Source organism: Pyrus communis, chromosome 5 (genome assembly GCF_963583255.1).
Source record: "Pyrus communis chromosome 5, drPyrComm1.1, whole genome shotgun sequence".
NCBI classification, from domain to species: Eukaryota; Viridiplantae; Streptophyta; class Magnoliopsida; order Rosales; family Rosaceae; genus Pyrus; species Pyrus communis.
Genome location: NC_084807.1, coordinates 26,195,377 through 26,214,906, shown reverse-complemented (window position 1 = coordinate 26,214,906; position 19,530 = coordinate 26,195,377). Strand labels below are relative to the sequence as shown.

The window sequence follows — 19,530 nt, the reverse complement described above, 5'->3', positions numbered from 1 at the left end:
GTTTTTCGTGTCATACATGGCCAGAGAATTTTCTCACGGTGGTTGTGGGTCGCCGAGCAAAAGCACGCGACGGAGAACCCACCACCTTGTTCTGAACTTTCTACGTTGCCATTGACTACCCTTGCTGCTACTACAGAATCCGGCGGCGCAGCGGCGGAGACTGGGACGGAAGATGTCCCTTATGGTGAAGACTACGGGGGGGATTTTATGTACAAAGAAGATGATCTGGAGCAGGACATGAGGAGGGAAGTAATATGTAGGGCTGAAACAAAGAGACATGCGTCGTTTGCTGATTGTTTGGAGTTCTTGAAGATTATTTGCTGCCTCAAATTTTAAGATCTTGAGTTAGATTTAGAGCGTTATTTTGGTTTTTTTTTTTTTTTTTTAATTTTATTTTATTTTAATTTTTCTGTTTTGTTTTTGTAAATATTCTTGATCAAGTTGAAAGTGAAAGTGCAATAAGATTAAAGTTTTTAATTTCCTTGATATATTTGGGTTCTTTGTCATTTTTTTTATGATTGGACAATACAACGAACTTTTATCATGAGATTAAATCAAGATTCTCTTCGGATCTCACAGTTATAGTTGACGAACCGAACATCCAACTGATTACTCTTTTTAAATTCTACGGCTCCCATTAACCCACTCCACAAACTTCTGTCTACATAATTATAAGATTTCCATGATGGCCCAGCTGCGCCAAGGAAAAGAATTAATAGAAAATGCACGACTCCATCATGCATGCTCCACTTGGCTCGAGGGGATATAACTCAGTTGGTAGAGTTCTACTCTTGCAATTGGGAAACAGGACCGAAACATGCCACTGAAAAGGCTCTATTAAGACAAAGATGGGTTGTTAAGAACATAAAGGAGGTAGGATGGGCATTTGGTTATATCTAGTATGAATCGTACATGACCAGTAGTTGGAGTCGGCAACTCTCCTTAGGTTCCCTTATCTAGGATCACGAAGAGAATCAAGTTGGCCCTTAGGAACAAATTGCTGCACTATATTCCCTCAAACCTTTAAGCGAAATGTAGCAAAAAGAAGAAAAATTCATAGACCAACCCCATCGTCTCCACCCGAACTACATTAATAAAGAAAAATTCATAGACTGGTATAATTATAAACCGCCAATCACCCATGTCCTCCCAATCATGCCAACGTGTGCATGGCCGCGTGGCTTGGCGGTTAACCATTTCTCGAACTCTGTCAACCTTCACAACCCTTCACCAAAACGTTGCCGTTTTTTACTTGCTCAAATATATAAGTAACTCCTGCGCAGAACAAATGTTGCATTAACTGCTCGATTTCACTGCTGTTTGTACATTTTCACTCTCATTTACACCAAAACTCTCCTCTAAAATTACCTTGAGATTCATTCGTTCTTCAACGTTGTGGTTTGATTTTTTCATGTTATTTGGATCAATGGCTAGGATTGCATTGACCGCTCGATTTCAACAAGCAATCACTCCCAACGCCCTCCGATCTTATCTTGCAGAGTTCATATCAACCTTCTTCTTTGTGTTCGCTGTTGTTGGCTCCATGATGTCGTCAAGTGAGTCTTTCCTTCATCTGTTTTCACTTTGCGTGTTAGCGGAAATACTTTCCTATCCTGAAATGTGTACGTTCCTTTCTCACTCATCTCACGCGACATGTGAGAAAGGAACAAAATCATTAATTAAATTTAAGTTTTTGTTCTAGTTTAAGCGTAATGTCAGTTTTGAAAACGAAATTTAATTTCCTGTGTTTGTTGGGTTTAAGAAGCATTAACAGAAGCATGAAATAATCAGTTACAGAAGTTACATGTCACATAATTTCCCAACATATATAATTGGTCACTTTAATTCTTTGGTTTTGTTGTAATGTGGCAGGGAAGTTGATGCCGGATGCAGCATCAGACCCAGCTAGTCTGGTGATGGTTGCCGTCGCCAACGCCTTCGCATTGTCCTCGGCAGTGTACATTGCAGCCAACGTCTCCGGCGGCCACATCAACCCGGCTGTCACCTTCGGCATGGCGGTCGGAGGACACATTAGCGTCCCCAATGCCATCTGCTACTGGATTTCTCAGATGGTGGCCTCTGTCATGGCTTGCCTTCTCTTGAGAGTCACTATTGTTGGACAGGTAAAAACCCTTTTCTCCACGTATGTATTTTCAATGAATATCGTACTTTTTATAAAATATTTTAACTTGAACCGATACTAATCCTAATTCCGCACCATACTTTATTTTAAGAAAGTTTTAACAAAACACTTATGGTACTGTTTACTATAACGAAAACCACATTTTTACCCTAAAAAGTTACTCTGGTGCTATTCACTTACAACATCTTTTTGTCTTTTTGATTAAAACTCAAAATTTTCGAACTATTTTCGTTAGTTTTTCTTTATTTTAATAATGCAAAATCTCACGTCGAAAATCTGATAAACTTTTTCTTGGGATTGCGCAGCATGTTCCGACGTACGGAATCACGGAAGAGATGACGGGTTTCGGGGCGTCGGTTTTGGAGGGCGTGCTGACATTTGGGCTGGTGTACACTGTTTATGCAGCCGGTGACCCAAGGAACGGTGCACTTGGGGGCATTGGACCCCTGGCAGTTGGGTTCATGGCAGGAGCTAATGTTTTAGCAACTGGACCATTCTCCGGTGGGTCCATGAACCCGGCTTGTGCATTCGGGTCGGCAGTCGTCGCCGGCAGTTTCAGGAACCAGGCGGTTTACTGGGTGGGGCCTCTGATTGGCGGGGCAGTAGCTGGACTACTGTATGATAATGTGGTGTACCCTACCCAATCTTCTCCGGATCCTCTTACGGGGATTTCTCTTACGGGAATTTCTGGTTGACTTGGGGTTTAGATTAATTAATGTTTCTTAGATATTTGCATTAGGCATTAATCTTTGTTTGTTTTGTAACATTTTTTTTTTTTTTTTAGTTGTTTGTGGTGGAGCATTGATAGTTAGCCAAGATTACTCTCTGTTTTAATGTTTGATTAGTATTAATTAACTCGTACTCCGTTTGTATTGAGTAATATTTATCCTAATCTTTTATATTAAAACACTAAATAATAAAACAGTTTAGTCTATTGTGTGATTAATTAGATTAACAACTACAAATTTTCGCATTTTTTGAAAAAAGTACCGCGGCAAGATATAAACAAAATTTGTTTGTAGTAGACCCAGCAGCAAACCACAATGAGGGAAACAAATTATTAGTTTGACCGCGTAATCCATAGTAAGCTTACTCTTTGTCCTTTGAAAATAATTAAGCACACATTTTAGAAGTTCAAATTTCAAATTTTAACATAAAAAATTACTAGATTAAGTTGAATTATTAATTTGACAGCATAATCTTGGTAAACTTACCCTGTCTCCTGACTTAACGACCAACAACCGTAAACTAGAAAAACGAACGGTGTCGATTCCTTTCACCCGCAATCTCAACGGTCCACGATCACTAAACTCTCACCTACCCCAAGCGCCATATCATCGAGCTCCAAAAACCCATTAAGCATCAATGGCGCCTAAAACCCTCTCATCCTTCCTCTGTCCTTTCACTCTCCCCTACACCCTCACAATCCCCACCACCAAAATTCTCACTCTTCACTCGAAACCCACTCTCATACTCTGCACATATTCTCACCGGCAAAATACCCACCGGAAATCATCCGTTTCCGAGACCCAGTACCCGAATTCGCCGCCCGAACCCGCCGGCACCGGAGCCGCCGCGCCGACCCCCGGCGATCGGTTTTTGGAGCGGCACCGTTCAGTTGAAGCTGCGAAGGTGTTGCTCAAGGAGAAAAAGAAGAAGAAGGAGAAGCCCAAGGTTACGACGACCGTCCCTTGCTGTTATGGATGCGGAGCTCCGTTGCAGACTTCGGAGCCGGATGCTCCGGGTTATTCGGACCCTGAGACGTACGCATTGGTATGGATTATGTGATTTTATCTTAAATTTTGTTCCTTTTGGATAATTGGGTATTTGGGTTCTCTTTTCGTTCTGTATATGTTTGGAATGTCTGATTTTTTAAGCAAGAAAAGCACTTTTGAGTCCAAAGTGCTTTTGTTGATTCTCCATAGATGTAAAAAATTTGTGGATTTTGTTACAAAATTTGAATGTGCAGAAGAAGAAGCACCACCAGCTTAGAAGCGTTATATGTGGAAGGTGCAAGCTTCTTTCTCATGGGCACATGATAACTGCTGTTGGTGGAAATGGGGGATATTCTGGCGGGAAACAGTTCATCATGGCTGAAGAGCTTCGGGAGAAGTTGTCCCACTTGCGCCACGAGAAAGTGTTGATAGTTAAATTGGTAATCTACTTTTTAATGTTTGCATTGCGATGAATTGAGTGATTGAGTTGCCTTGAAGAATTTTAATTTGGTTGCTTGCTTATAGGTTGATATTGTGGATTTCAATGGTAGCTTTTTAGCTCGTGTGCGTGATTTGGCCGGTGCAAATCCTATCATATTAGTGGTTACTAAGGTATTAAACTGCCCTTTGCATCTTATTTGATGTAAGCGACTTTTCTAATCAGTTTGGAATGTCAGGTTGACTTACTCCCAAAAGGAACTGATTTCAATTGTATTGGTGATTGGGTTATAGAGGCCACTGCAAAGAAGAAGCTTAAGTAAGAGTTGTTTCCTGGCTTTGACTTTTTATTAATACAGTCAATCTAAAAAGAGTTTCCTGGAACATTCGATGGAAAAGGAATTCGTGTGCATGTAGTTGGGATTAGGGCTCGATTGATTGAGTTTGAGTCATTTGAGACTCTGTTTAATTTAGGACATGGTTGATTTTATGATCTAAACCTGAATGCTTGGATCATGCGTCTAACACTGTGCTATTCATTGCAGTGTTTTAAGTGTTCATCTGACGAGTGCGAAATCTTTGGTTGGAGTAGCCGGAGTTGCATCAGAGATTCAAAAGGAGAAGAAGGTTTTGTACTTTTCTATTTATGCTTGTGTTTTTGTGCATGTGTTGGCCTTGTTACCTGACTGAAGCTATTTTATTGCTGTTAAGCAAAACATACATGTATATCATTTCATATTTTACTAAACCTGAATTCTTTGGCTCTTGTCTGGTGCAGGGGCGCGATGTTTATGTTATGGTTAGTCTCTTAACTGGAAGTTTATTTAATGCATATACCCTGTATGTGCTTTTGTCAACCGATTCTAACACATTTTGACACCTATATAATGCATGTAACAAGAGAAAAAAACATAAGACTAGTCATTCTTTTTTCTTACCGATTGATTGGTGCATACTCAGTTTGAAGTAGGACAAGTCTTTTATTCTTCTGCAATTTTAGTTATTCACGGTACATAAGTAGTTATTAACTTACATTACCATTTTGATATAGGGCTCAGCAAATGTTGGGAAATCAGCATTCATCAGTGCTTTTCTGAGTAAGTTGATGACATTCATTTTGTGTTTTGTTGCCTTTGGTAGACATGTAGATTTCTATTTCAGCAATATAATTGATCAGTTTTCATTTACTAAATGAGTTTTCTTCCCTTTTCTTGACTTATTATCTTTTTTGTGACACCAGAAATGATGGCAGACAAGGATCCAGTTGCTGCATCGGCGCAAAAATACAAACCAATACAATCTGCAGTTCCGGGAACTACTTTGGGTCCAATTCAAATTAATGCTTTCCTAGGAGGAGAGGTATGGTGTGGTGCCCTTATTTTATCAATGGCATTCCAGGTTTAGCAGAGTAACCCTCTATGACATGCAGAAATTATACGACACTCCAGGAGTTCATCTCCACCATAGGCAAGCAGCTGTGGTTCATTCAAATGATCTGCCTGCCCTTGCTCCTCAAAGTCGGCTTAGGGGTCAATCTTTTCCGGTATGTTTATTCGGTTCAGAGGTCCTTCTTTCCCTCCATTTGTGTTCTGTTTGTAGTTTTTTCATTGTTATCTTCTAGTTGGTAACTTTTGGTGTTATTCCTTTCCAGAAGTCTCAGGTTTCCTCTGGAAATGGAACAGGGGAGAAGGACAATTCCAATGGTTTGAATGGCTATTCAATATTCTGGGGAGGCCTTGTCAGAGTAGATATCTTGAAGGTCTTGATCTTGTTGTAGTTTCATATATATTGGGTATGTTCCGGGATTAACCGTGCTGATTATGAATGGTCTTTTCCTGAACCATTATTTTTTATAATTTCAGGCTCTCCCTGAAACACGATTGACGTTTTACGGGCCAAAGAGTCTTCAGATTCATATGGTACCTACTGATACGGCAGATGAGTTTTACCAGGTAAGTCTTTGCAACTATATTAGAAAAGATTCTAAAAAATATACTTTTGAGATGTTACAATGTGATCATTTCTCCTTTCTGCTGTTAGGCGGTGCAACATGCATATTTCTCTTACATAAATACAATATGAATGTAGTGGGATTTTTGTTAACATGTTGCAGAAAGAAGTTGGAGTTCTATTAACACCTCCAACTGGAAAACAAAGAGCAGATGAATGGAGAGGGCTCGAAACTGAGCGCCAGTTGCAAATAAAAGTTGAAGATGTAGAAAGGTGCGTTATTCATAATGTGATTGTTAACTTTACCCCTTTCAACGTTTTCTTATTTGATTTTGGTCCTCTGTAAATGGTGAATTCCATTACAATTATCCTATATTTGCGCAGGCCGGCTTGTGATGTGGCTATATCAGGGTTAGGATGGATTACTGTTGAACCTGTAAGCCGAGTATTGACAAGTTCTGATACCAGTGCCAGGGGAGCTGCCGGAGAAGTGCACTTGGCTGTCCACGTCCCCAAGCCAGTCGAAATATTTGTTCGGTCCCCATTGCCCGTGGGTAAGTCTGGTGCAGAGTGGTATCAATATAGGGAATTGACAGAGAAGGAAGAGGAAGACAGACCAAAATTGCATTTTTGAGGATTGGTAATTTTTCATGTCCAAGACATTTACATACACGAAATTCAGTTGTTGTAAGAAAAGAACAAAGGTGAATTTTTATACCATTGTAACAAATTGGTGAGAATTGTTAATGCCAACATATCGAAACGTTTTATGTTCTTTTGAATTATAATACAAATGCATCGTGGTTACGTTGAACAATAGTTGAGAAAACTTCTTACTTTTGAAGGTGGAGAAACTTGGATTAGACATACTTGAACCAATCTAATTCTGATTTGGTTCGGCGATTGTCCCTTGAGTCCAAGGGTAGAAGGGAGCTTCACTGCAAGACTCACTGGTTGAGCAGGGACAAAAGTCGGCCTTAATGATTAGACAGTGCCAAATGAAGGGGCGACTAAAATTCTAATCATAAAAATTGACTTTTGTCCGTTGCTCATGAGCGACTGATAAAAACTCGACGGACAAAAGTCAGCCTTCATGGTTAGACGGTGCCAAATGAAAGGGCTGTCGCTCAACGGATAAAAACTTGATAGGGCTGTCGCTCAACGGATAAAAACTCGATCTCTAAATCCGTAGTTTGCATGGTTCGGACGGTATTTTTCTTGTGGTTTAAGGCCCAATCCTGACTTCTTCACAAACCGGTCCAATAAAATTCCAAAACGACGTCGTTCGATTCTTCAATCGAGAGAACAAGTTCCCGCCTTGCACGTACCGCGTGATAAAATTGAAAATTCGAAAACTTTCGACTTTCGGAGAGGAAAGAGAAGCAGAAGCAGAAAGCTTTTCAAGTCTCTCGCTGTCCGTACGCCTTCCGTTGAAATCGGCAGAAAATGTACATCAAGGAGGTATGCCTGGAGGGCTTCAAGTCCTACGCGACGAGGACGGTGGTGCGCGGGTTCGACCCGTTTTTCAACGCCATAACGGGTCTGAACGGGTCGGGCAAGTCCAACATCCTCGACTCCATCTGCTTCGTCTTGGGCATTACCAATTTGCAGCAGGTTCGCGCCGCCAACCTCCAGGAGCTAGTCTACAAGCAGGGCCAGGCCGGAATCACCAAGGCCACCGTCTCCATCGTCTTCGACAATTCTGACCGCGCCCGTAGTCCCCTCGGATACGAGGCCCATTCTGAAATCACCGTCACCCGTCAGGTATTTCGGGTTTTCACAATTGGGTCTCGTTTTACTGTTCAATTTTGCTTACTAATTCTTGAATTTTGCTGGATTTTGGCGTACGATTTTCTTTTGATTGCCTAAATTAAGTTCAATTTAGTGACTAAATGTCGGATTGCTTGGAAGTCCCATTTAATTGAATGGTCGAATTCTTCCCAAAATTTTGAATTTTGGGTAGAAATGAAGTAATTGTTAAGTGTGTGAAGAGAATTGCTGTTCCTTTTTTATTTCAATTTTTTTTTTTAATTTCTTAAAATATCTTTATTTTGGTGTTAATTTGGTGGAGATCTAATAATTTCCATGGACTAAATTATCGAATTGCATCTGAAACTTTTGGTTGTTGGGTGCAAGCGAAGCAAGTGCTAAGTGGTTGATGAGAAGCTATTTGTTTGCTTTACAGATTGTGGTTGGTGGAAGGAACAAGTATTTGATCAATGGGAAACTTGCACAGCCTAGTCAGGTCCAGAACCTTTTTCATTCTGTGCAGCTCAATGTTAACAACCCGCATTTTCTGATAATGCAAGGGCGCATTACCAAGGTTTTGAATATGAAACCACCCGAGATTCTGTCTATGCTTGAAGAGGCTGCTGGGACGAGAATGTATGAGACCAAGAAAGAGGCTGCTTTGAAGACACTTGAGAAGAAGCAGAGTAAAGTTGATGAGATCAATACGCTTCTTGACCAGGAGATACTGCCTGCCTTGGACAAGTTGAGGAGAGAAAGGACGCAATATATGCAATGGGCTAATGGAAACGCTGACTTGGATCACCTGAAAAGGTTTTGCATTGCGCTTGAATATGTTCAAGCGGAAAGAATTAGAGACGGTGCAGCATCTGAGTTGGAACAAGTTAAGGCCAGGATTTCTGAGGTTGATGATGATATGAGAAAGATGAAGGGAGAAATACAGGAAATGGAGACACAAGTGTCGAAGTTGACTGCTGAAAAGGAGGCTAGAATGGGTGCGGAAGTAAAAACTTTGTCTGACAAGGTAGATGCACTTTCCCAAGATCTTGTGAGGGAAGTGTCTGTGCTGAGTAATAAAGAGGATAATCTTGGTATTGAAAATGAAAATGCTGAAAAGGTAAATGTTGTTGTCTATGACTCACTAGATTCTTCTAATGCTGTCAGGCGCTTTCAAGTTTGTTCTTTTGTTATTCGTTATGTTCCTTAGTTTAACGATTGGATTATCACATCCTTGATGTTGGCAGATTGTTAACAATATTGAAGACATGAAGCAGTCTGTAAAAGAGACGGACTTCGCTATAAGAAAGGCTGAAGAAGGAGCAGCTGATTTGACAAGGAGAGCAGAGGAACTTTCTCAGACACTGAATGAGTATGAAAAGGATTACCAGGTAAATGTGTATCTTTTATGTTGGTTTTCTACTTTATATTGTCAATGATCCATGTGCATGCAAAACAAATTATTTGTTATAATCACTATGACTGAGGCGACTAATATTTTAAAAATAAACTATGTTTAGGGTGTACTAGCTGGCAAGAGCAGTGGAAAAGAAGAGAAATGCCTCGAAGATCAACTGGGTGATGCGAAAGTAGCTGTTGGGAGTGCTGAAACAGAACTAAAACAGCTGAACACAAAAATAAGCCATTGTCAAGGGGAGTTAAAAGAGAAAAATAAGCAGCTAATGTCAAAGCGTGAAGAAGCTGATGCGGTAAAGAGTGAACTTACTGCTAGACAACGAGATTTGGAAAATCTTGAAAATGCACTGAAGTCTGTTCCATATATAGAGGGCCAGATGGAAGCGTTACAAAAGGTAAACATGATTTAGGTATTTTCATTTTCTGTGCACATAAATTATCAGTCTCATTAGCTCTATGAATATCACTCCAGGATCGTGCTTCTGAGTTAGGGGAGGTGCAGAAGTTGAGGGATGAAATGCGAAATCTTTCAGCTCAATTATCAAATGTTGAGTTCACCTATCGGGATCCCGTGAATAACTTTGATAGGTCTAAGGTCAAGGGTGTAGTTGCAAAACTTATCAAAGTGAAGGATAGTTCCACAATGACTGCCTTAGAGGTCAGGATGAATTTATATCTGAAAATGTATATCATGAGTTAGATAATGTATCAATTATCACATTGACTCATTTCACAGGTTACTGCTGGTGGAAAGTTGTTTAATGTTGTTGTAGACACTGAAAGTACTGGAAAACAACTTCTTCAGAATGGCAACCTTCGGAGAAGAGTAACAATTATACCTCTGAACAAAATACAACCGCATACTGTTCATCCTAGGGTTCAACAAGCTGCTTCTCAATTGGTCAGTTTCTCTATCAATAGAACCTATACCCCTTCCGCGCCACCCTTCTTCTCTCAGTTGTGTAACTTATTCGCTGAAAACCTTGCAATTTCAGGTTGGCAAGGAGAATGCAGAGCTTGCACTTTCTTTGGTTGGTTATGATAATGAATTGAAGGTATGCATCAAGCAGCCCCATATAAAACTTAATCCTGCTATTATTTTTAATACATATACTATAGAGTGTAGAGTTCTTTGATATTGGTTTTCTATACTTAACTTGAGACAATTATTAATGCTTGAAGTTTGTTGTTGGCTTCTTTCTTTCTTCTGTGGTATATTATGCAGACACAAACAATGGATTTTGGAAGTTTATATTGTGCTTTTTTTGAATTTCAATATTTATTGCAGAGTGCTATGGAATTTGTTTTTGGTTCAACCTTTGTTTGCAAAACTGTAGATGCTGCAAAGGAGGTAGGCCAAACTTTGCTATTTTGTTCATGTATAATATTTATTGAACAGTGCACATGCTACTCATCTTGCTTATGTTTGATTTGATGTAGCCTGATTGTGTAATATTGTACTTTTATGAAAATCAAATATATATTTAGAAGGGTGCATAACACAATCTGCATCTCCTTGAATGATTTCTAGGTTGCTTTTAACAGGGAAATTCGCAGCCCAAGTGTCACTCTTGAAGGTGATATTTTTCAGCCTAGTGGCCTCTTGACTGGTGGAAGCCGCAAGTAAGTGTTGTTGTTTTGTTCTCCTTAGTTCAAATTGGAATAGAAATATTATTGTTGTTAAAATTTTCCTGGCGAATGCTCCAAACTAATCCTTGTCTTCTTCGTAATATGCATGCTACACTGAGTAACTAAAAGCTAACATTTCTCAAAAAGATGTTTTCAATTGCTTTTGTCTACATCTAAATCAGCCTTCTAAAGAAACCATTTACTCTGTTACAGGGGTGGGGGTGATTTGTTAAGGCAACTTCACGAGCTGGCAGAGATTGAACAAAAACTTTCCGTGCATCAGAGAAGATTGACCGAAATTGAAGCTAAGGTTGACCATAAGAATCTTATTCTCTCTCTAAATGAGATGAATTTTTGATGTTAGGACCCCTCTTGTTTACATACCTTAAATACTGTATTCCTGGGGATGTTTTTGCATTTCCTTGAGAATTGGAATCATTTAAACGCGTTATATATTTGTCAACTTCTTAAATTGCAGATTACAGAGCTTCTGCCTCTTCAGAAAAAGTTCATGGACCTTAAAGCACAGTTAGAACTTAAATCCTATGACCTTTCATTATTCCAGGGCAGGGCTGAGCAAAATGAGCATCATAAGGTTTTGTCCAGTCCTCTCTTTCTCTTGGCATACTGACCATACGCTTTATGTTGCAACTTCCTTTACTGGTTCATATAATGACATGGTTCATAATGATTTCTTGGTGTGACTAGCTTGGTGAATTAGTAAAAAGGATTGAGCAGGAACTTCAAGAAGCACAATTTGCAGCAAAAGAAAAGCAGCTTTTGTATGAAGAGTGTGTGAATAAAGTTACATTACTTGAGAAATCAATCAAAGAGAATGATAATAGTCGGGAGGGAAAGCTCAAAGATTTTGAAAAGAAGATTAAAGAAACAAAAGCTCAAATGCAATCAGCTTCAAGGAATCTAAAGGTAGGTTATGATTAGCTTCGCATGGTTTTATCTTAGTTGTGGATTTAGAAGTAGCTGCCTGATTCTGCAGTAGCCCGTTAACTTTTGTGACATGATTTTATTCACTGCTAGGGGCATGAGAATGAAAAGGAGAAGCTTATTATGGAAAAAGAAGCTGCTATAAAGGAACTTGCCTCTTCAGAGACTCAATTAGCTTCTTTGAGAACACAAATTGACAACCTAACTTCAGAAGTCGAAGAACAGAGGGCAAAGGTAAGCACTGATATTTGATTTGGCTAGATCTTTTGGATACAAGTTTCATGGTGCATGCATCTCCTTTGCAGGTAGCTTCTACAAGAAATATTCATGATAGTGCCCAATCTGAGCTTAACTCAATTCGCATGAAGATGAAAGATTGTGATTCCCAAATTAGTGGCATTCTTAAGGAGCAACAAACACTTCAGCTTAAACTTAGTGAGACAAATCTTGAAAGGAAGAAAATGGAAAATGAGGTAATTACCCTCCATATTTATAAAGTTCTCTATATTATTACATACTAACCAACCTCCTTTTCAATTTTTTTCTAGGTAAAACGAATGGAAACGGAGCAGAAAGATTGCTCTACCAAAGTTGATAAATTGATAGAGAAGCATGCCTGGATTGTATCTGAGAAACAGTTATTTGGTAAAAGTGGGACTGATTATGATTTTTCCTTGCGGGATCCTCGTAATGCAAGGGAAGAACTTGAGAGACTGCAGGCCCAACAGTCTGGGTTCGTGACTTGGAACTCGCTCTCTTCATTTTTGGTTTTGATCACCTGCTTCTAAGACGAGAATTTTCCATTTGATATGCTCTAAACTTCTGAAGTTATGCTATTAGTATCTTGCATGGTGCCAAGAGGGTGACTTTTCCCCTTCTTTTGCAGCCTCGAGAAAAGGGTGAATAAGAAAGTTATGGCAATGTTTGAGAAAGCAGAAGATGAGTACAACGATCTAATGTCTAAGAAGGACATCATTGAGGTTGTTTACTTGTCATCTGCCCACATACCTGTTATTACTTTCTTTTGCTGACTCTTTGTTTGCCTTCCGTAGAATGATAAGTCTAAGATCAAGAAGGTGATTGAAGAGCTGGATGAGAAAAAGAAGGAAACACTGAAAGTTACTTGGGTAAAAGTTAACAAGTGAGTCTTCTGCTCAAATCGAAAGGCGGCTTTACAATTAGCTATTAGTTCTCTATGTTTATGCTGTCCTTCGTTCTTTAATCCACAATTACAATTTTCATATTTTATTTCATCAGTGACTTTGGATCTATCTTTTCTACCCTTTTGCCTGGCACAATGGGAAAGCTTGAACCTCCTGAAGGGTGCAGCTTCTTAGATGGACTTGAGGTTCGTGTTGCATTTGGGGGTGTTTGGAAACAGTCCTTGTCAGAACTGAGTGGAGGTCAGCGATCTCTGCTTGCACTTTCCCTGATCTTGGCACTGCTTCTCTTCAAACCTGCCCCACTTTATATACTGGATGAGGTATGCCTAACTTTTCCTTTATCAAAAACCAGCTTCTCGACTTTTACTAAATTCCTTCAATGTTTTGTTGTTCTCTATTTGCTATTCTGCTTACATGAAGTGGCCGTTGGCATGTCATTTCACTTACAGGTTGATGCGGCTCTTGATCTAAGCCACACGCAGAACATTGGAAGAATGATCAAAACGCATTTCCCCCACTCCCAGGTTTGGCGGTTTCTCTTGTGTGTTTATTCGATGTTTCACCTTGTCGGAATCTGCTTGTTCTTTAACACGGCTTATTTTCGCAACTTATACATATTTGTCATGAATCTAAATTCTAAAAGTATCAAATGCAGGCTGTTTCATCATTTTCTTATAGATAAACATCACTTCATCTTTCTCTTGGTTGTCACATTTTGCAGTTTATCGTGGTTTCGCTGAAAGAAGGCATGTTCAACAATGCCAACGTTCTTTTCCGAACGAAATTCGTGGATGGAGTTTCGACTGTTCAAAGGACTGTTGCAGCTAAGCACAAGTGATTTTGGTTGCTTTTGGTTGGTTGCTTTTGGAGACTTGCAAACCAAGGTACCTCTCCACCAACCCTTCTAACCAGTCTCTTAAACTGTATTTTCTACCTTGTGAAAGACGACTAAAACGCTGCGTTTCGGTAGTTAAACATTTTGTTTTGGTTCGGATGGTGTCTTCCAGATCGGGAGCTCTGCCGATGAAGGTTATTTACCTGAAACGTGTACGGAAACTTCTTGTTTGACTGCACGTGTAAAACTGTAAATTTAAACTACTGCCTGCTGCCCCACATTTTGTTACCTGTTTTTTGGATTCATGAAAATACACGTTTGGTAAAAATATAAACAAAAATCATTTGTTTGACCTCATGAAGACGAGAAATTTTTTTAGTGTGCCAAAAACACGGTGTACACCAAATGTCATAATATAATTAGTTAAAAATCTTTTTTTTATTATTTAATTTAATTTTTTTTATTTTAAAATTTCGAACCAGTTGTGTTATTACATTTATTCTATCGAACGGTGTTCTTATCACACTGAAAAATTTTCTCCAAAAATACGATGATATCATAAGAACATGAGAAAATCCGTACTTCACATGACAGGATTTTATAGGATCCCAAACGCGTCGTTGTGGCGGTGCTCAAAAACACCTATACAAACATTGTCTTCCTTTGTAGTGGACGTCTCTCAAAATCATAGTTAACAAAATGTGTGAGAATATATCCTGGGAAGTGACAAATTCCACGTTATTCAACACCCCCATTTGATCTTGATTTTCTTGGAAAAGGGATTTGAAATATATGATTCCTAAATTCCATATCATATATAATAAATCTACTCGGTAGTAGAGTGAGGTAGGTTTGACAATGATTTGCATGAACCACTAACCCAATACAAAACGGTACGAAAATAACATGTTTTAGGTCAATTCATTAACCAATCATGTAGTTATTGGATCATGTGACCACGCACTAAGAATCTGATAAAATATCGTTCATTGAATCTAGACATTTGACATGACAATTTCTTGCATACCTGTTAATCTAATACGAAACATATCTCGTTAACGAATCAAGTTGTTATTAGGTTACTTGTAAAAACTTGTTAAGATATCGCTTGCCAAATCTAATCATTAGGCATGACGATTTCTTGCATAATTGTTAACCTAACATGACCCGTTCAGATAACGAGTTAACGAATTTGGTCGTTATCTAGCCACCTGTGAAGATAACAGGTTTAACATAACACAACCCATTATAACGAGTATGATATGAAAACAATACGAATACAACAAACATGGTCCGTTTGCCAACCCTAAGGTGGGGTGTGAAAACTATTTTCTTGGACCACCATTTTATGTTTAGGGTTGTTGCTTAAAGAGTGTAGGATTGCAAATTAGGCTGTATAAGCCACAAGATTAAGCAACAGATTGATACTTAAAACCGTCCAATCTTCTAAAAAGCTAAAAATAGAAACGTCCAAATGTACTTGTATTTGACTTTGGAGCAATGTCAACTAAGAGAGTGGATTGTGCAAGACTATTAATGCTAATATAAATTAGTAAAGTTTCAAATCTCGATTGACTCTCTGCATTGACAAATTTGCATGTCAAATACCTAATTACTTGATTAATTTATTTAATTATGGTTTAGAGTCAACAAATCCAACTAGAAAATATTAATTTTTTGCATGCTCTAGCATTTTCCATTTCTTCAATTCTTTGCTAGAGAGAGAGAGAGAGCGAGAGAGATTGAGAGAAGGTAGGAGGTGACACCTGTTGTTCTTAGAAGCAACAGTTGCTTTGATGGTGGCACACATGCGTATATTAGTTGACTTTTAAATAAATACAACGACGAAACCTTATCCTACTAAGTGGAGTTGATTGTATGAATCCTATAATGTTTACGCTTGATTTTGCGTAAAGTCTTTCGTTAGTTCCAAGTATTTCATATCTTTTAATAAAGTCTTTTTCCGTCTTCCTAAACCTTCCTCTGCCCTGTTTGCCCTATTCATCCGTCTCATGGTCACATCTTCTAACCAAAACATCTATAGGTATTCGTTTCACGTGTCACCATCTTAAGTATTGGCTTTTATCTAAATATTTTCAAACAACAATATGATTTCTTTTTATTTTATGTACAGCTATGTCTTGCCATTTCATGAAAAATCCCTAGAGACATGGAAGATCTCCCATGCCTTGATTCTGTATATATTTCAGTATATATTTCAAAGTCATTAGCTCTCTAATAAACAAGTTTAATAAATTTTAAATCATATTTAATGGGATTGAAGTGGATTAAGAAATCAGTTTAAGATGTTTGACATTTTTGGTCATGTCTCTATATAAAAGGAGCCATATTTGCATTGAGAAACACACAGAGAGAAGGGTGAGAGAGACACAGAGAGAAAGAAAGATGAGAAGCAACCAGGTTCGATTGAATTGTGGAATCACAATGCCTGTCATTGGGTTGGGCACTTATTCATGCCAAAACGATAGGAAAAAAACAGAACTTGCTGTCCATATGGCCCTCAAGGTACAAACCCTACACACACTAGAGAATTCTGTCATACCACCGGAAATATATGTTCTTGTGTCTACAATACTTAGTACTGTAGTCACAAGGAGATATACTCTATTGACGCTACAGTTATCTTCTATCCACTTGCTTTTATGTAATTTTTTTTACACAAGCGATATCTTGGAGGGACAAATTGAACTCAAGATTTCGGATATGGGTGGAATTGTTCGTAACTACTAGAACTAATGCATGGTTGTGTAATGCAGATGGGTTACAGACATTTCGACACGGCGAAGATATATGGTTCGGAGCCGGCTCTCGGAAATGCTTTGACAATGGCAATGCATGACGGAGAAGTAGAGAGGGAAGACATTTTTGTGACATCTAAGTTATGGGGGAGTGATCACCATGACCATGTTGCAGGACTCAAGCAAACTCTTAAGTAAGAAACTGTGCACTAACATATAAACGTCCGCATTTTTGACACATATTTGTCCTGCAATCTCACAAACTGCATGTGAGAGTGAAAAATCATCTTCAATTCAGTGCCTGCTGGTTTTCGGCAGGATCTCCGGAGATCCCCACTCTTTTAGGTCAAAGATCAATGATTGAGCATTTCCATGAGGAGAAATCTGGGCACAAAAATCCATGGCCTAGGATTATGAGAATCCATGCAAGTTCTTATCCATTCAAAATCTTTATAAAAATAAAAAATATAGGGTGAGTCCAACCAATAAGGCTCTTCATTTACAATGGTTGGGGAGATAACGTCTATCATACATAGCCTCATTTTTGCTTTGCAAATAGGCTGTTTGCATGATTCAAACCTGTGACCTTTCGGTCATAAAGAAACAATTTTTCCGTTACACCACAATTAGCCCTAAAAAGAATATAACTACGACAACACTATGGATGCCGACCTGATGATATTTTGCAACGTCAATAACAGTTCCAGATGAAACATGCGCGAAGTCGTCTTTAGATTAGATTGTAATGAGACGATTAATATTGGTGTTGCAGGAACATGGGAATGGAATATTTGGACATGTACCTAGTGTACTGGCCAGTGAAGTTGAAGCCATGGGCATGCATCCCATTCCAGATGAAGATGAATTTGAGCCGTTGGATTTGGAGATCACTTGGTCTGGAATGGAGAAGTGCCTGGACTTGGGAATTGGGATTGTGCAGGTGCATTGGTGTCAGCAATTTCTCCACCAAAAAGATTGAACAGCTTCTGGATTTTGCCTCTGTTCCCCCAGCTGTCAATCAGGTAAAATTTACCACTTAAATAATTAAATTCATGAGGTTACGTTTGAATTTGAGGGCGAGTCTTGATATAATTAAAAGGTTGTTTTTTTAATTAAAAAATTACTGGTTCGAGTTGCAGAAATATTTTTTTTATAAAGTAAGGATAAGACAGATATAATAGATATTTCTTCTCCTCCTCTTCTTTGATCCTTGCAAAACAGAAAGACTTATTGACTTGAGATTACCCCTTAAATTAGATTTGAATTTCCCAGTGTGCCAACTTCGAATACAAAAGTTCGGGGTGAATCTCATTCCGTCACCATCAATCGTCGTTTGACATGAGATTATTTATAAGGAAAACTAATGAAAATGATATGAAAACTTTGAGTTTTAACGAAAATGACAAAATAAAAAGTAAAATGAATAGTATCAAGATTAATTTTTTAATATAAAAATATAATTTTTTGTTAAAGTAAATAGTACCAAAAAATAATTAAAGTTCTCTTCTTTATACGCACAGGTCGAAATGCACCCGCTGTGGAGGCAAAGAAAGCTACGAGATTTTTGTAGGGACCCCAATATCCATGTAAGTGCTTACTCACCACTTGGTGGGCCTGGGAATTCATGGGGATCAACACTTGTGGTGAACAGTCCAACCATTCGGGCCATTGCCAACAAGCTTAAAGCAACTCCAGCCCAGGTAAACCCATCAAATAACAAACAAAACCATAGCAAACTTAGGACTCGTTTGGAAGTACATTTAAAATAACCTAAGTGTTTTTAGAAAAATTATTTTTGGGTTCAAAAACACTTTAAGTGTTTTATGCAAGAAGCACTTTAATTTTTTTTCCAAGATTTACTTGTATTTTTATTAATGATTGGTTCCAAAAATATTTTCCCCAAAAACACTTTCATCCATTTTAAAAGCATTTCCAAAAGAACTCTCATTTACATTTTTTTATTAAAAAAATTAAAATAATATATGCTTATTTTATTACTGTAAACTATATCCTATTTTAAATTACACAAAATGGTAAATCGGAAAATTTTAACGCATATACATAAGTAAATCATGTCTGTTCTAACCAATGTGACTAATGTCTGCAACTGTTAAATGCTAATTAAATTCTTTTACTTGATGTAAGTTGCTCTAAGGTGGGGATTATCAAAGGGATCAAGCATGATTGTGAAAAGCTTTAGTCCAGAAAGGATTAAGGAGAACTTTGGAGCCGGTGATCTGAAATTGGACGGTCAAGATTTCATGGAGATAGACAAGTTGGAGGAAAGGAAGATCATGAGGGGAGAGTTTCTAGTCAATGAAACCACAAGACCATACAAAACAATTCAAGATTTATGGGATGATGAAATTTAAATTCATTTCACATTGTTGTATTTTGTATGTAATTTAAACTTTAGTCTTCAATAAAGGACGATCTCAAGTCAACAAGGGTCTTCATTTGCAAGGGTTGGGTTGGGAAGGCCTCTATTATACGCAGTCTTATCCTTGCTTTGCAAAGAGACTGTTTCCATGACTCAAACCTATGACCTTCGGTCACAAAAGAATAACATTTTTGTTATGCCAATACTCGCCCTTAACCTTTAATCTTCAATGAATCATAAATTTCACCACAAAAATGCATAAATATCTCCAATATACCCATACAAAAACTCCGAAAGATTTGTAAAAATTTATCCACAGATTTTGAGTGCCAGGCCAATTTCTTCAAATCCTGTCACCTGATCTTCGCCATCCAAACCGGTTTGCTGCTTTAGAACCCTTAGATTACCGAT

General features: G+C 38.4%; 3 protein-coding genes and 1 pseudogene across 3 annotated transcripts; all 4 read left to right on the top strand.

The window, feature by feature from the left end:
* The first annotated feature begins 1,411 nt into the window (after positions 1 to 1,411).
* Positions 1,412 to 2,838, top strand: LOC137734501 (probable aquaporin TIP5-1). The gene is made up of 3 exons (XM_068473751.1): positions 1,412 to 1,556; positions 1,873 to 2,123; positions 2,449 to 2,838. Exons 1-3 carry the CDS (start codon positions 1,412 to 1,414, stop codon positions 2,836 to 2,838), a joined length of 786 nt encoding a protein of 261 aa, XP_068329852.1.
* Positions 2,839 to 3,508: 670 nt separating this feature from the next.
* Positions 3,509 to 7,021, top strand: LOC137735064 (NO-associated protein 1, chloroplastic/mitochondrial). Its single transcript, XM_068474433.1, has 13 exons — positions 3,509 to 3,916; positions 4,113 to 4,298; positions 4,384 to 4,470; positions 4,536 to 4,615; positions 4,842 to 4,923; positions 5,075 to 5,095; positions 5,348 to 5,393; positions 5,537 to 5,655; positions 5,726 to 5,839; positions 5,948 to 6,055; positions 6,159 to 6,248; positions 6,410 to 6,519; positions 6,631 to 7,021. Exons 1-13 carry the CDS (start codon positions 3,509 to 3,511, stop codon positions 6,878 to 6,880), a joined length of 1,701 nt encoding a protein of 566 aa, XP_068330534.1. The 3' UTR covers positions 6,881 to 7,021.
* A 606-nt stretch (positions 7,022 to 7,627) lies between these two features.
* LOC137735333 (structural maintenance of chromosomes protein 2-1-like) lies at positions 7,628 to 14,228 on the top strand. Its single transcript, XM_068474752.1, has 20 exons — positions 7,628 to 8,010; positions 8,432 to 9,112; positions 9,240 to 9,383; positions 9,513 to 9,803; positions 9,881 to 10,066; positions 10,145 to 10,309; positions 10,404 to 10,463; positions 10,697 to 10,759; positions 10,940 to 11,031; positions 11,251 to 11,347; positions 11,516 to 11,632; positions 11,746 to 11,964; positions 12,076 to 12,216; positions 12,288 to 12,455; positions 12,531 to 12,715; positions 12,869 to 12,962; positions 13,035 to 13,123; positions 13,240 to 13,465; positions 13,595 to 13,669; positions 13,867 to 14,228. The coding sequence occupies exons 1-20, from the start codon at positions 7,693 to 7,695 to the stop codon at positions 13,981 to 13,983; spliced, it is 3,528 nt and encodes a 1,175-aa protein (XP_068330853.1). The 5' UTR covers positions 7,628 to 7,692; the 3' UTR covers positions 13,984 to 14,228.
* A 2,158-nt stretch (positions 14,229 to 16,386) lies between these two features.
* LOC137733537 (NADPH-dependent aldo-keto reductase, chloroplastic-like) lies at positions 16,387 to 19,111 on the top strand (annotated as a pseudogene).
* Positions 19,112 to 19,530: the final 419 nt, after the last annotated feature.